Genomic DNA, 15,350 nt, shown 5'->3' with positions numbered 1-15,350 from the left:
CTGTAGAAGTTGGGGCGTAGAAGGCTGACAACATGAATGAGAATGAGAGATGGTTGATTCTTGCAATGTACAGAGATTTGGTCTCGGTTAGATGAGAGATCAGGAGGCCTTTAAATCCAAGCCTGTTGGAATTAAAAAATGACCAACTACGTTTAGAGACTTGGTGTTATGAAAAGGTTCAGGTTATGTGGGGTGGCGGTTATCCTCAATGGATCAGTTTATTCACTCTTGATGACAGTTTTGAAGGGGTGTATTTTTGCCCTGATGTGAGCAATGCCTTCCTAGGCCCCCCTCCCACTGAGAGCTGCCCATGGAAGGCGTCGGCTGGGAAATTAGTTTCTGCACCTTCCCTGAGCTTTTAGGCTGCCCCCTTGGCCTGGCAAATCTGAACAGAGAAAAATGTGTAGGATGCTATGATACAGACACTTTGCCCTTCTTCTACTTTTAATTGTGTAGAATGAAGCTGACAGATATTACAAGGATTCCTTTTTTGCCTGTGGCACATCGTGTCTCCATATATGTCCTCTTGTCTAATTATTACAGCGCAACTGGGAACCCAGTTAAAAGACGACCTGTTTGATGGAGCCTTTCTTTGTTGTTCAGCAGTGCCCTTGGGGTCTCTCACATCCCACCATCTTTACCCCCTCCGCTCTCTTTTCCCTTGATACCCAATGCATCGTGTCTATTTAGCTATCCCACTGAGTCCTCAGTGCCTCAGCGGTGTGTCTGCTGCACGGATATTAACGGGATGGTTGAGATGTAGGGATTGCTCATGCCAGGTGTGCGGCCCACTCACTCTCCCTCTAAGCTGGGCACCTCATCCCTAGTCTGGCCTCTGTGTCTGATGGGTTTTTAGTAAAGCTTCGTTAGACGAACGTCCCTCGGGCAGAAATCGTGTATGGAGAAAGGTTACGTGAGTTTTCTTATCCAGTCCATCTTCCCCATGAGAATGATGGCATCCTTGGAGAACTGTACAAATTGGGGAGTTGGCTAGTAAGTAGAAAGCATGCGGTTTCCTCCTGGCTGCAAAAAAAGCCCACAGTATGGATACTGTGTATGGAAGAGCATCGCATGATCAAGGTAATTGGAGACAATTTTCTTTGAGCAGAGATCATGCTACGGAATGCAATGGAATTTAGTGTAATTGCACTTTATTTGTAGAACATCTTTTGATTAACATCCCTACCTGCTGTGGAGAGCTTGCTTTAAATACGGATGTCTTTGCTACCTGGCTTATCGTTTGGAATACGGCTGTACTATTGTCTTCCTTAATTAGCAATCCACAGGTGACTTTTCCATGTGGAGATTGATGCTATTTTGTGAAAGTCACATAATAGCCTGTATTTATGGCCCCCTTAAAATCATCGAACATCATCTCGCTGCACAACGGCAATCGCTAGAAGCCTGATTCTTTTCTCAAACCTGCCCAGAGCCTGCGGTGCAGAAGCTGAGAAAATGGAGAAGGCTCTGGATTGTTAAGAATCCGGCTGGTGAGCGTGGTTCCTTCTCACTTCTCAGACCTAATTAGAGCAGGTTCCTAGAGGCCTCTACTCACAGATGTTTGATGGGGGCAAGCGTCTTACAGACCCAGAGCAGCACCGTTGTCTGATCAACTTGAAATTTGCTCCCCGTATTCAAAAGCAAATACTCAAAACTGCAAAGAAACTCAAGGACCCCGGCGAGGTACACCTGTTGCAGCCCTCTGTTCCTTGCCCAGCCCCCGAGAACTACCGGAGTCTCCGGGGAGGGAGCAGTGTCCTGCTGCCGTAATCAGGAGGCTTCCTGTAATCGGCACCACCTCCTGAAATGGCCTCTCTCTCAAAATGTAATCTGAGCTCACGCCTTCTCGTTCATTGCTCTCTCTCTCTCTCACTTTATATACACCAAGTTCCCATCGAGAAAAAAATCTAAGCGATGTTGTACAAGTACACAGTGTATGCTTTACTTACTTGAAACAATATTGGAGTTTCCGATTTCCAGGTGATTTTTTTATGTTTCCTGGAAGTCAAGGCCTGTGGGCAGGGGTGGGCTTTATTCACTTAAAACCTGAAAGTCATATTTGATCAAACAGAACCTCAGGCATCACGTTAACCCTTGGGGCCTCAGACACTCATCTTCCTTTCCCTGTGGACGGCAGCTTATAGTCTGCAGATGGTTTTTGATTGTCCGCCGTAGCCTAGAAAAATGAGACGTAAACTTGCCCTCCTGGAGCTTATCCCAGAGTTGAAGAAATACAGCTTCAATCAGAGAATGATACAGAAAAAATACAGAATGGAGAGCGTGTTAAAACAGTACAGCGAGCACCGATTCAGAGAAGGCGGGGGTGTGGAGAGGCTGGAGTAGTTAGGGGAGATTTCAAGAGCAGTGGATTCCTGGGTTCTCCTTCGGAGGAGGAACGCAGAAAATGGGCCCCGGAACAGGTGGGCCCTGCAGCTTGCACACGCGAGAGCTAGCAAGGTGGGGGGCCGGGGGGCGAGGAGGGTGGGCTGACCAGGGGAGTGGCCACAGGGCATCTTGGAAATACACTTGGATTAAGCGGAAGGGGTCAGACAGCAGAGGTGCCGCTTCCAACGTCAGGCAGGAGGGTTTAGAAACGATGCCCGACGCTGAGGGAAACGGGCTTAGGGATGTCGAACAAAGGTGCTATTTTGCTAATATCCATCTTCTCAGCTCTCTTGTGACACTGGCATTTGGAATCCAAAATATAAATGTCACCTGAAAGAGAAAGAAGAGCATTGTGAAAATAAATACACACGATGTGTGAGAAAAAGGCCGATCTCACACATTTTCTGTTAGTTACCCGCAGACAGGAGTTCTTTGTAATAGTCTCATCAAGGTAAGGGCTGTAGAAGGAGTGCAGGCTCTCGGGGCAAGGAGTGGCCTTTCCTCCCTCTCGTCCTGTTTGTTGGCTGCTGACCACAGGTTACTGGCGATGACTCGCTCATCTCACCCCACAGCCCCACCTTCCTGGGACGGCTCATTACTCAGGCTGGGAAGCCTTTGCGTAAATCCCAGCTGGGCTCCTCTGGAAGGAAGCAGGAATGCCTGCAGGAAAGGTCACCAGCAAAGGTTGTCATGCTTTTGTTCATTCTGGGCGTAGCGTTGGGGGGGTCAAGGCCAGAGGAAGCAGCCCTTCTGTGGCGTTGTGAGTCGTGTTCCTGAGGGGAGCCCCGGTCCCTGTGCTGTCCTTGCCCTGAATGATGGCTGCATCGAAGACGAGTCATTCTTTGGATGTGCTCCTTCTGCCTCCCTGACCCCTGCTTGATTGCAGATATCGTATCCAAGGGTGGAATAACAAGACATGGTCCATTCGCAACCACACGTCAGTCTCTGTAGCTCATCACAAGCGATGAGAGCAGAGTCTGAGGGAGACGTGAGCTCTGGACGGGCGGCACCGGGAAAGGGTCCCCATTGGAGGCTGCCCGGATGGGGGATGCAGAGCCTGGGCACCTTCAACCCTGGTGCTGGTGGCGGTGTTGAGTGGGGGCGACCAGTCGTGATGCCCGTGTCCCCAGAGTCCCCGAGACTGAAGCCCTCGCGGCCGTGGAGATGGTTGGTTGTTGCCTGTGGTTTTGTGATCGGACATGGCCAAGGGCGCCCCGTTCTCTTTCCCCCGTGTGCTGAGTTACCTCACATCAGGTGCACATTCCCGAGGAGTGTGCAGAGTTTCTGCTGGGTTCTTCGTGTGTAGGTCACTCCCCACGCAGACCTAGGGCTTCATCACCGAATGTCCCTCGTTTGATCTTTGGTTCACCAAGAGGTCCCTCGTTTGCTCTTTGGTTCACCGAGAGGTTCAGTGGCTGAAATTTCTTTTTGTGTGTTTTTGGGGCACCATGATCCCTTAAGATACAATAGTTGATGCAACCGTTAGGTGCCAGCAAGAAAACTGGAGGGAGGAATTTCACGGTGGAATTCTCCCCTTCCTTCTGTGCTCCCAGACACACAGAATCAAGTGTGACAAGTCAACTGGCCTTATCGAGATGGTGATGGGTCAGTTTACCATTGAAAACGAAGGCACCTACACTGTGCAGATTCACGACGGAAAAGCAAAAAGTCAGTCTTCTCTGGTCCTCATCGGAGACGGTATGCTGTGTGGAAGGTCTTCATGTGTCTGTAAAGGAAAATTCAAAGCAAATTCTTTCAACCAGAGAGAAGCAAATGTATTTCATTTCTATTTGTTTCCCCTCAAATATTGGATTTAGCATTCAAGGCTGTCCTAGAAGAGGCTGAATTTCAAAGAAAGGAATTTCTCAGGAAACAAGGTAGGTGGTTGGCTGGCTTCCCCACCACTACTAGCACAAGACAAAGGTTTAGGATTTGAGCATTTGCTTGGAGCAGATCCTACTTAATGCCAAACGACTCTAACTTCGATTTTAAATGATTGAGAAGTCAGACCACTTCTTAGCTGTAGAAGTTTGGACTCTCTTCTGTTCTTTGACCTTTCCCATTATTTCATCGGTATTTTCTCTTGCCTCTACCTTGAAAAGCCCTGGAATCTATTGTTGAGTGTTGGTATTTTCCTGCAGTGATAAGGAAAGGGTGCCTCCATTACACGTCCAGATGGAGTCCAGTGATTGTGACAAAAAGGAATAAAGAATGGGGGTGGGTGAGTTGGGGGGATTATTAGGAGAAACGGAGAGAGGGCAGTAGACCCAGTTCCAATAGCCAGGAGCTTGTTATTTTACTTAAAAGTGTGTGAACTTTTCAACTTTTAGATGTTTCACTTTAATTACAAACAATACTTTTTAAATATATCGTTTTAAAAATGCATATTAAAAATAAATAAATAAGTAAAAAATAAAAATGCATATTAACTAGATACAAAGGAAAATGGATAAATTTTAGAAACTGAACTACAACCCAAGGGTTTATTTGAAAAATATTTTTATATGGGATTTCTATAGTTTTTGAAAAGAAGTTAGAATACAGCTTTTAAAATATAAAATGAAGACATTATTTTTATTGTTTTAAGTTATTTTTAGTAGTCAAAAATGTTTATTTTACTCATTTCTACAATATGATTCCTACAACTTTGTAGGATGTATTTATATGGAAGAAATCAATAAATACTTTCTAAAACTGCTTTGTATTTTTGTGTTGAATGTATTATTAGCATATGACTTCTGCATTTATATTAAGTAAAAATGATATTTTTGAAAGATATATAAATTAATCTTTGATTTCAAATGCTATATAAATATCATGTGTTGACATACTTGCTAGGTCAAACGCCTTTTTCTTCATCTTACCTCAATTAGTTCTCCTATTTTAACGTTTTTTTATACCATGCTGTTGGATGTTGTTAGACACACGTCTTGAGAAAAAAATATAATATTTCATTATTCTTCCTGCTAAAGAGCAATAGCTATTAGACATCACCGAGAAGGAGAGATCAGACAGCATCACCCAGCTAGAAATAGAGATTTCAGTATCAGTATTGCACACACTGACTGCGGAGCCCTGAAAATTAGTTTTATTAAATTATCTTGGTTTCAGACTGAACAGCTACTTTCTTCTGCCCAAAATGCATTTGTATGTGTGTGTGTATATGTGTACATTTTTTTCCTTTATTTAAACTTTTTTCCCTTTTCCCCGCCAGGCCCTCATTTCGCTGAGTATCTGCACTGGGATGTTACAGAAGATTGTGAAGTCCGGCTGGTCTGTAAGGTGAGGAATCGGTTCTAGCCAGGAGAGAGTGAGACTCCCATTCTCGTGACAGTGGAGACAGTCAGGGAGCAGCTACGTTCAGATCACACTGGTGGTGAAGCGCAGGGGGTTGGATTAGGGGCGGGTGGTACTCAGACTTTCAGTCTCGTCTGTGGTCTCTGTCAACAGATTACAGGGGCAACGGAACGGAGATTCAAGTAGGTAGTTTATAAAATATTTATTTAAGATTTCAGTAAGTGAACATATGGGAAAGAATGCTATGGTGAAATGTATCTGGTAATTTCTATGCTGCTCATATGATTTCTTTAGGAAATAAAAGGTATGTTTGGGGAATAAGATGCTCTTAAGTTTTTGTTTGAGCAATTCAGTAATAAAGTAAGCCTGAATCACTACTAACTATAAAAACCTGTATTTTGGGGAACAGACTTTAAGTTAACAAGCCCCTGCTACATGGCTGTCTCTGTAGAAGAAGAGGCTGTGGGGAAAGCTCGATCGTGCATCATTTCTGTTCCCAAGCTACTCACAGACAAGAGAGGTAAACAAGCAGACAAGTCAACAAAGCGGTGAATCCTGAGCTGAGTGCAGGGGGATGACTGAGAAGGATACAGGTCGGCGAGGGTGGTCCTGAGCTGAGTGCGGGGGGATGACTGAGAAGGATACAGGTCGGCGAGGGTGGTCCTGAGCTGAGTGCGGGGGGATGACTGAGAAGGATACAGGTCGGCGAGGGTGGTCCTGAGCTGAGTGCGGGGGGATGACTGAGAAGGATACAGGTCGGCGAGGGTGGTCCTGAGCTGAGTGCGGGGGGATGACTGAGAAGGATACAGGTCGACGAGGGTGGAAACTGCTCCCACAGGCTGAACTGTGAAACAGCCGCGTGGGAAACTAGGAGTCGCAGCGTTAGAGGGTGAATTATGAGTCGGCCGCTGTGGAGAGCAGTATGGCAGCTCCTCAGAAGTAATGGGTGGAATTACGATACGATCCAGCCTCAGATAGATACGTGTGCACCATGATGGTGGCCGCGCGATTCACAATAACCCAGTGTGGAGGTGGCCCAAGTGCCCATCGATGGATGGATAAACAAATGTGGTAAATTCGCGGACTGTCATTCAGCCTTTTAAAAAGGAAGGAAATCCTGTTACCTGCTACAACACGGATGATCCTTGGGTGAAATAAGGCAGACCCGAAAGGACAGACCCTGTATGATTCCACTTACGTGAGGTCCCTAGAGCAGTCAAACTCATAGAGAGTAGGATGGAGGGGGCCAGGGGCTGAAGGATGGGGGTAGGGAGTCAGTGTTTAATGGGGACAGAGTATCAGGTTGGGAAGACGAGAAAGTTCTGGAGATGGTCGGTGGTGATGGTTACACAGCAACGTGAATGTGCGTAATGCCACAGAACTGTATACTTAAAAATGGTGAAGATGGTAAATTTTATGTCATCTGTATTTTACCACAATAAGAAATACATAAGGTTGGTAAGACAGTTGGGGGCTGGACCAGAGGGCATCCAGCAGGGCAGAGGTGGACTCTGGTCTGCAGACGGCGGGGAGCCTGCCTTTGGGGTTTTCAGGAACGTGATGACTCTGGCTGTTTCTTAAGGCCGGAGGGGAGGCTGCCCAAGAGGCTCAATGAGAGATGGGAACTCAGACGAGCATAGTGGTCACGTGCACAGAGTAGGAGATACACTGGAAGACTGTTGGGGAGCTACGGTTCCGGCAGGAGTCGGTGAGTAATTGGATGTGAGCGAGGACAGTGTCTTGGACGATCTTAGGTCTCTGTCTTGGAGACCAGGTGGTGCTGTGATACTAACCGGCACTGCAGGGGCAGGACCAAGTCTGAGGATTTTGAGGATAAATTCAGTTTTGCAAGAACTTCGTTGGTTACGCCTGTAGCACAGGCGATATGGTATAACCAGCGCACCGTGAGCCCGGCCCTCACAGCAAGCTGAAGCTCTGCTGTGGAGGCTTATGAGGTAGCAGGACACGCGTGGCGGTGAGCACGACGCCCGTGGGTCAGGTTTGCTGAAGGTCAGCCTTTAGAGACAGAAAGATAACGGAAACTTGGAGAATTTTGGAAAATATCATGTTGTCAGAGTAGAACAGGAGAGAAGGATTTTTAAGGGAATTACCGAGGGGAAGTCCTCAGAGAAGTAAGAGGAGAAACAAGAAGTGGCTTCATGGAATGAGGAAGGTGAGGAATTCAAGGAGTGAAGACCGCACAGCGGCGTCCTGAGTGAGGCGAGGGCTGACGCGGGGCCTGCCGCCTGTCCGGGTGGGCTGGTGGCCGGGGGCTGGGAGTCTGAACGGCGCTGGCTGATGGGATGGAAGATGGGTGAAGACTGAGCTGAGCCCATCACACCCTGGGAGCCCCAGCGGGTCGTGGACGTGGGGGTCAAGTCCTTCTCTCCCCGCTGGCTGGATGGGGACATTCAATCATGTTTAGACGCTGAGCAGGAAAACAGAAGACAAATCAAGGGTGAAGGCCACCTGTCAGAATGGCCATCATCAAAAAGACAGGAAATGACAAATGTTGACAAAACTGTGGAGGAAAGGGAGCCCTCGTGCACTGTTGGTGGGAATGTAAATCGGTGCAGCCACTGTGGGAAAACAGTACGGAGGTTCTCAAAAGATTAAAAATAGAGCTACCAGGGCTTCCCTGGTGGCGCAGTGGTTGAGAGTCCGCCTGTCAATGCAGGGGACACGGGTTCGTTCCCCGGTCTGGGAGGATCCCACATGCCGCGGAGCGGCTGGGCCTGTGAGCCGTGGCCGCTGAGCCTGCGCGTCCGGAGCCTGTGCTCCGCAACGGGAAAGGATACAACAGTGAGAGGCCCGCATACCGCAAAAAAAAAAAAAAAAAAATAGAGCTACCATACGATCCAGCGATCCCACCTCTGGGAGTCCATCTCAAGGAAGTGATGTCACTGTTGTGGAGAGACACCTGCACCATGTGTTCGTAGCAGCATTGCTCACAATGGCCAAGATGAAGACACAACGAAGGGTCTGCTGATGAATGAATGGCTAAAGAAGATGTCTCACACACACACACACACACACACACACACAGGAATATTATTCAGTCATAAAAAAGATGGACATTCTGCCATTTGTAACAATATGGATGGATCTTGAGGGAAATAAGCTCAGTGAAGTAAGTCAGACAGAGAAAGACAGACACGACATGATTTCACTTATAGGTGGAATCTAAAAAAAGCCAAACTCATAGAAACAAGTGGTGGTTGCTAAGGGGTGGGGGAGATGTTGGTCAAAGGGTACAAACTACCAGTTATGAAATGAGTAAGTTCTGGGGTCTAATGCCCAGCGTGGTGACTGGAGCGAATAACACTGTATTATATACTTGAAGGTTGCTGAGAGAGTGACCTTGCGTGTTCTCACCGCTCACACATACACAGTGGTAGCCATGTGAGGTGAAGGATGTGTTAACTAACCTCACTGTGGGAACCATTTTTGCAATATATACGTGTATCAAGTTGTGTACATTGTACACCTTAAACATACACGGTGGTAAATGTCAATTAAGGCAGCGGCTATGTTGTGGTCAGTTGGCCTTTTTTCTGACAAGGGTGTCCTGAGTACATGCTCACAATGGCAGTGGGACAAATAGGCTCCCCATGTGCTCTGACATGGTGTAGGCCCTCCTGTGAATATTTGATAATATTATAAGTTCCCTGATCAAAGTGAGTCATAAGTCTTTAAACACAGATATTGGAGAAACTGAATAACTATTGCTTGAGAGGTGAGTCTTTTGCAATTTAACCCACCTAGCCTGCATACTCATGTCCCATCACTCCTGGGATTCCGTGAACCCTTCTTCCACATAGGTTTCTGCCTAATAATACTTTGGCAGGTGGTTATTGTTCTATTTACTTACATAACAAAACACATGGAGAAAAATCAATGTGTGGACGTATTCATATTATAACTTTACAGAAAACCATCTTTTAAAAGAAAAGTTTAAGGCAAGAGAAACCTCAGTCATGAACGGAAGGAAATCTGGGAGAGAGATTTCTCACACACCTCCAGTTAAGCTTTGGGGAGGGTACACTCAGACACCGTGAGAGTCGGGCAGGGCCCCGTGTCTCAGGAGTGATACTGTTGTGACCTTTTCCTAGATACTTACGTGCATGTGAGGTGCGCGTATTGAAAAAGTGGTAGAGGACTTCCCTGGTGGCGCAGCGATTAGGAATCTGCCTGCCAACGCAGGGGACACAGGTTTGAGCCCTGGTTCGAGAAGATCCTACATGCTGCGGGGCAACTAAGCCTGTGGGCCACAACTACTGAAGCCTGCGTGCCACAACTACTGAGCCCGTGAACCACAACTACTGAGCCCGTGAACCACAACTACTGAGCGTGCGTGCCAAGAGCCCGTGCTCCGCAACAAGAGAAGCCACCACAATGAGAAGCCCACGCACCACAACGAAGAGTAGCCCCCGCTCACCGCAACTAGAGAAAGCCCTCGCGCAGCAACAAAGACCCAACACAGCCAAAAAGAAAGAGAGAGAGGGAGGGAGGGAGGGAGGGAGGAAGGAAGGAAGGAAGGAAGGAAGAAAAGAAAAAGAAACAGTGGTAGAGACATTGCAGAGAGTTCAGAGAAGCGACAAATGAGTTATTTGGGGACAAAAGACACCCCCCCTCCCCGCCGCCACCCGCACCCCGAGCTACAGGACAAATAAAGTAACTGAGGATACAGGTTTTAGAGAACAGAGGCTGAAGGTCATTGGAAAGGTTTTTATTTAGCACCCAAGGACCGACAGTGTAAGTATCTTGGAAAATGAGAGTAAGAGGCAGCAGTGCTGAATTAAGGTGGGGGAGAGTCGGGGATTGGCTTGGCGTGGAAACGGACACAAGGGAGATTTTGAGGTGTTAGGACAAAGGACATCGTCTGCTGGGATTGTTTAGCTTCGCTCCATCCTGACTGTCACCACGTGGTCCTGGCTTCAGAAGGAAGAGCCTAGCTCCCAGACCAGCGGGAGACAGCCCTGCACTTACTCTGAAACATGTATGGAATTATTCTCCATATCGGGCATGCTGCTGTGCCCCGTGTGCAAGTGCGAGTAGAACATTCCGGAGCCCTGCCGTCTGGGGATTGTCCCCCAGGGCTGTCACCAACGACAGCAGCTGACGTAGCTGCTACGGGAAGTCTAAAATACGTTGCACTGCTACACTCTCGGAACTAATCACGTGCTCTCAATGTTTGTAATTTGTTTTTTGTCGCTGACATCTCTGTTGTTGAGTCTGTATGGGATGTGAATGCAGAATGGTCCGTGTCACACAATTCGATGTGATCAGTACGTTCCGCTCCAACAGAGCCAGAATTCTTCTTCTTCGTGGGACGTGTAGGTCAGAGCATGTGACTTGAGATGCTTACTCATCTTTGGAATTCTGCAAAGCTGAGTTTCGAGTTCAGGCTTATGACAGAGATTGAATTTCGAGGAATTTTATAGCAGGAAAGTCCTCGTGCCCAGTGGGCTCGTTTTGTGTTAAACTTTCTTTCCCCTGCGTCTGTGTGTCCGCAGTGTCATGTTGCCAAAAAAGCAGTCACTCAACAGTTTTATAGACCAGTAATGATATTTTATATTATTTATAAATTTAAAATACACTGCTTACATCTTGCCTTTATTATTGATATCTCACATGAACCAAAAAACCTTGCACCGTCTAATTTCATGGGTTAGCACAAAGAGGAATCATTTGTTCTTCTGAATGGAACTGTCAGGGCTTAATTATTTGAGAAGCTGAAATTTAGAAATGTATTTGCTATTATTAGAACCGACAGCTTTCCCATGTGCATTTGTCTGAGACTGTCCATAATAAAAATTGATTTTTTTTAGGTCTGTGATTTCAAGTCAGAGTAGACTTTTTTCTCATGAGCCACAGCGATTCACATACTCAACGTAAGATTCCTGTCTTATAGGTTGCGAACACCAAGAAGGAAACCGTTTTCAAATGGCTAAAGGATGATGCTCTGTATGAACCGGAAAAGTTGCCTGATCTGGAGAAGGGGGTCTGTGAGCTGTTCCTACCAAAGGTACGTTGTGTTAAAGAAAAGAGATAGAAACAAGATAAGAAAGTTCTCTCAAACAACCTGTGAATTCTGCATTATCTCCCAGTTTGCCTCCTAAATTTCCATGGTTTGCAAAGAGAATGTATCAGCCTGTATTACATTTTGTATCATGGCGTCAGTTTTATGTACATATGGGATGTGTTTTATTTGCAGTTGTCAAAGAAGGACCATGGTGAATATAAGGCAACCTTGAAAGACGAGAGAGGTCAAGATGTGTCTGTCCTTGAGATAGCTGGCAAAGGTAGAATAAAACCTTCTTCCTTCTACTAAAAGGAAATCCACTTCGCCAGCAGGATGAACTGTGTGATAAAGGCACAGCATCTGTATCCTTAGTACATATTGTTTCTTTAGCGGGGACACAGGAAGAGAAAATAGATTTGTACTTGAGTTGCATTCAAAGCTGTTTGAGTGTTTTAGAACAAGGTATGATATTACTCTGGGCTTCAATGAAATGCTGTCTTAGTTCACCTTCAGGAGCCAAGTTCTATCTTGTGACAAATGTATTAAAGTGATCGAAACAGTGATGAAGAGGTTCAATTAAATGTATGGTCGGATTTATGTCGAGCAAAATATTCCTTGTTTAAAAAGTGAATAGATCAGAAGGATTTATCGCCACACATGAGCCTTTTATGGCTAACTATCGCCATTTTAATGTTTCATTTTTCAAATGAACATCCTGATTTCCTGTATCAATTTAATTAAACATGAAAATGCTGCTGATAAAATTAGACATCGTAATGATACGTTTCCTTCTTCCTTTCAGTGTACGAGGATATGATTTTGGCCATGAGTAGAGTCTGTGGTAAGTAAATGCCTTCTAACTTTCAAGTCATTTTGGTGCTAAAATTGCTATTTCCCGAGAAGGGCATTTTCCACAGTTAATGGAACCACAGTGCATCTCCTGTGAACAGGCCCCAGATTCAACGGCAGAACAGTTATCTGACCGCCTCGGTGATGCTTTTTAAAGGGGTTTTCGGCATTATATGCAGAATATGTTTTTCTTAAAAAAAATATTAAGAGAGACAAAACAAACTCAGTTTGGACTCCCTAATTAGCCACTTCTTGTAATTTGCCTTAGGTCAACTCCGATGATGCTTTGTCCATAATTGCTCTCAGCGTCTGCGTTACAAATGCTGAATAGCGATGATGAATTTTGAAGCCTCTGGTTTTGTGTCTGGTTTAATACATACTAAACCACTTCTTAGCTTTGCAGATAAATTCTTCCTCTCTATTTACCCTTCCATGGAAACTGTGAGAACAAAGATGTTGGTTATTAATTTGATAATAATAGCTTATATTTGTAGAGGGCTTTCTGCTGATTATAAAACTTTACGGCTGTGGGCTTTCTAGAGGTGACCTAATTGATGTCATCAGATCAGGCATCTAAGGCCCGGAGCAGTTAGGTGGCTTAACCACGGGGCTCTGGCAGCTAGAGTCAGGACCAGAAGCTCACATCTCTCCCAGGTCTGAGCTCAGCTGCTGCCCCGTAAGGGTTTTTGGTCATTCTTCTGGAAAACTTCTGACGTTTATTTTTTCATCACTCTCTCAAAACGTCCCCGCAAGGTAGACTGTCGCTCTTTGCTTTTGCTTGTCGCGTAGGTGACCACATTTTCAATGAGTTTTACTGCTGATGACTATTAATGGGCCGAATGCCGCTCCATGGTGTACACGCCACTTTGCGAAGGTACATTAAGCCACTTGAAAGGCGGCTTCACGCTTATGCTCCATGGGATGACCTTGCATTAAAGCATCATGTGACCTGTAACATTGGTGATGCGAATGGTCGTGGTGTCTTGAAAAGTGAAGGGACCAGTGAAGGGGACAGAGCAACACAGAAGGCAGTTTCCTATTGTATTCTCGTGATCTTGGGTCCCAGATGCCCGAGCCTGGAAGGACCACGTGCGTCTCACTGAGAGTGTGGTGGGCAGAGAGAAGGCACGGGACACACGGCATCACGTTTCAGCCTCTGTCCTCCCGAGGAGCCAGGCCCCGGGTCTACTGGACGCTGCATGTTCAGTGCTGTTGCAGCCGGAAAGGAGCAGAGCAAGCGTTACTCGATCTACGAGGTGGATGTGTTAGTAGCAAGCGGGGGCTTCTCCGCAGCCCACGCACGTGGCCCATTATCCCAGAGCTGCCCCGGCCGTCCCGCTCAGGCTGCAGTGGGCTTTCCCCGCAGCCCTGAGGTGTCGTGGCCGCCTGGGGTGTCGGTCCGGGTGTGACATCTGTGGTTCCCACGTCCCCTTGCTGCATCCATCAGGGACCTCGGTCACCTCCATCCTCTGTCCTCTGACCTCTGACCTCAGGGAAGCTGTGCCTCTGCCTCTTCTGTGTCTTCTGAGAGCCCTTGGGGGTGCTGAAGCCCAGGCACATACTCAGACATGCTCACACGTACACACACCCTCACTTCTCCTCCACCTGCCCCCCGCCCCCCAGGAATATTCTTAATCCTCGAAGATGCCATGATTCCTGCGCGGGTTCCAAGTTGGCTCTTGTCACCTGCAATCAGTGGCTTTTTAGACCTGATGCAGCCCCGAGTTGGTCTAACCGATAGCAGACAGCGCTGAGCGTGCCACTCCTGAAACAGCCGGAGTGAAGATGGGTACGCGTCCCCCGTGCTCTGCTGACAGTCACTTGGATGCTGTGACGTGAGTCACGGTCTCGCCATGCGTGTTGGGTGCCTGGTGGCCTCTGCCTGTTGAACGAGGGTCCAGCTCCACCCGGGAGAGGCATTTTGGGTCAAATTCTATAGCTCCACGGAGCAGCATCAGGTGTAATACTGGGTTGATGTAAGGAGTCCTTCTGAATTTTCAAGTAGAGAGCTGTCAAAACAGTGATTTCCTGTTTCCTGGAGCACAGAAACATTTCCCTATTCGTTTTCTTGGCTTTTAAACCAAATTTCCCTTCACAGCTTGGGGGGGCGGGGTGTGGGGAGACAGTGTTCCCGGAGCTTCTAAGACCAAACAGCCTCTGGGGTTTGCATGTTGGGAAGCAATCAGTGGCTCTTCTTGGGGACCCCCCCCAAATTTTGTTCGAATTTCAGGGCTAACTAGAGGCTTTGGATAAATATGGGATCCTCACGTCAGCCTCCCGGGCTTCCTCCTTCCCGACCCTGATCCCACAGAGAGGATCCTGCAGTGGCTTGTGGGTGGCAGAGTGTAGGAGGCTTTCCTGCCGGGTCAGCTAGCAGCCCACAGAACAGAACTGTTTGTTCTTCGTGTCCCGAAGGTTAAAGGCTGTGCTTGGCTGCGAAGCAAACCTGCTGTTATAGAGAGAGTTAGGGTTCCTCAACCTCTTCATCCTTATAATAAGGACTTTGGACAAGGCGACATCCAAGTTCTCATCCAGATGTAAAGTTCTATAATTCTCTGGCTGCAAACAAACCCGTTATAAAAGTTGATGCCAAAGTTACAGTTCTCTGCGTGGATAATGCTTTGTGTGTATGTGTGTGCATGCCTTTGACATTTCTCTTCATTTCCATGCTGACTTTTGAGATGGAGAAAGCACAATTGGAGACTCAAAGTCCTTGGTTAGGTTTTCGGCATCTCCATTAACTGTATCTGACAAGACGTGCTGAGGGACTCTTTGTATTTTTGCAGAACCTTGG

General features: G+C 46.9%; 1 protein-coding gene across 1 annotated transcript in view; it reads left to right on the top strand.

Moving 5' to 3' along the window:
- MYOM2 (myomesin 2) overlaps nt 1-15,350 on the top strand; it is an 80,148-nt gene that overhangs the window by 53,162 nt on the left and 11,636 nt on the right. Inside the window, exons 25-30 of the mRNA XM_022570851.3 lie at nt 3,939-4,083; nt 4,203-4,262; nt 5,600-5,667; nt 11,597-11,710; nt 11,900-11,987; nt 12,510-12,548. Coding sequence (XP_022426559.1) covers nt 3,939-4,083; nt 4,203-4,262; nt 5,600-5,667; nt 11,597-11,710; nt 11,900-11,987; nt 12,510-12,548 — 514 coding nt within the window. The remainder of the gene's footprint in view (nt 1-3,938; nt 4,084-4,202; nt 4,263-5,599; nt 5,668-11,596; nt 11,711-11,899; nt 11,988-12,509; nt 12,549-15,350) is intronic.

This window comes from Delphinapterus leucas, chromosome 21 (genome assembly GCF_059928025.1).
Source record: "Delphinapterus leucas isolate spDelLeu-1000000601 "Yukka" chromosome 21, BTC_Dleu_Yukka2, whole genome shotgun sequence".
NCBI classification, from domain to species: Eukaryota; Metazoa; Chordata; class Mammalia; order Artiodactyla; family Monodontidae; genus Delphinapterus; species Delphinapterus leucas.
This window is presented reverse-complemented; position numbering and strand designations above follow the sequence as displayed.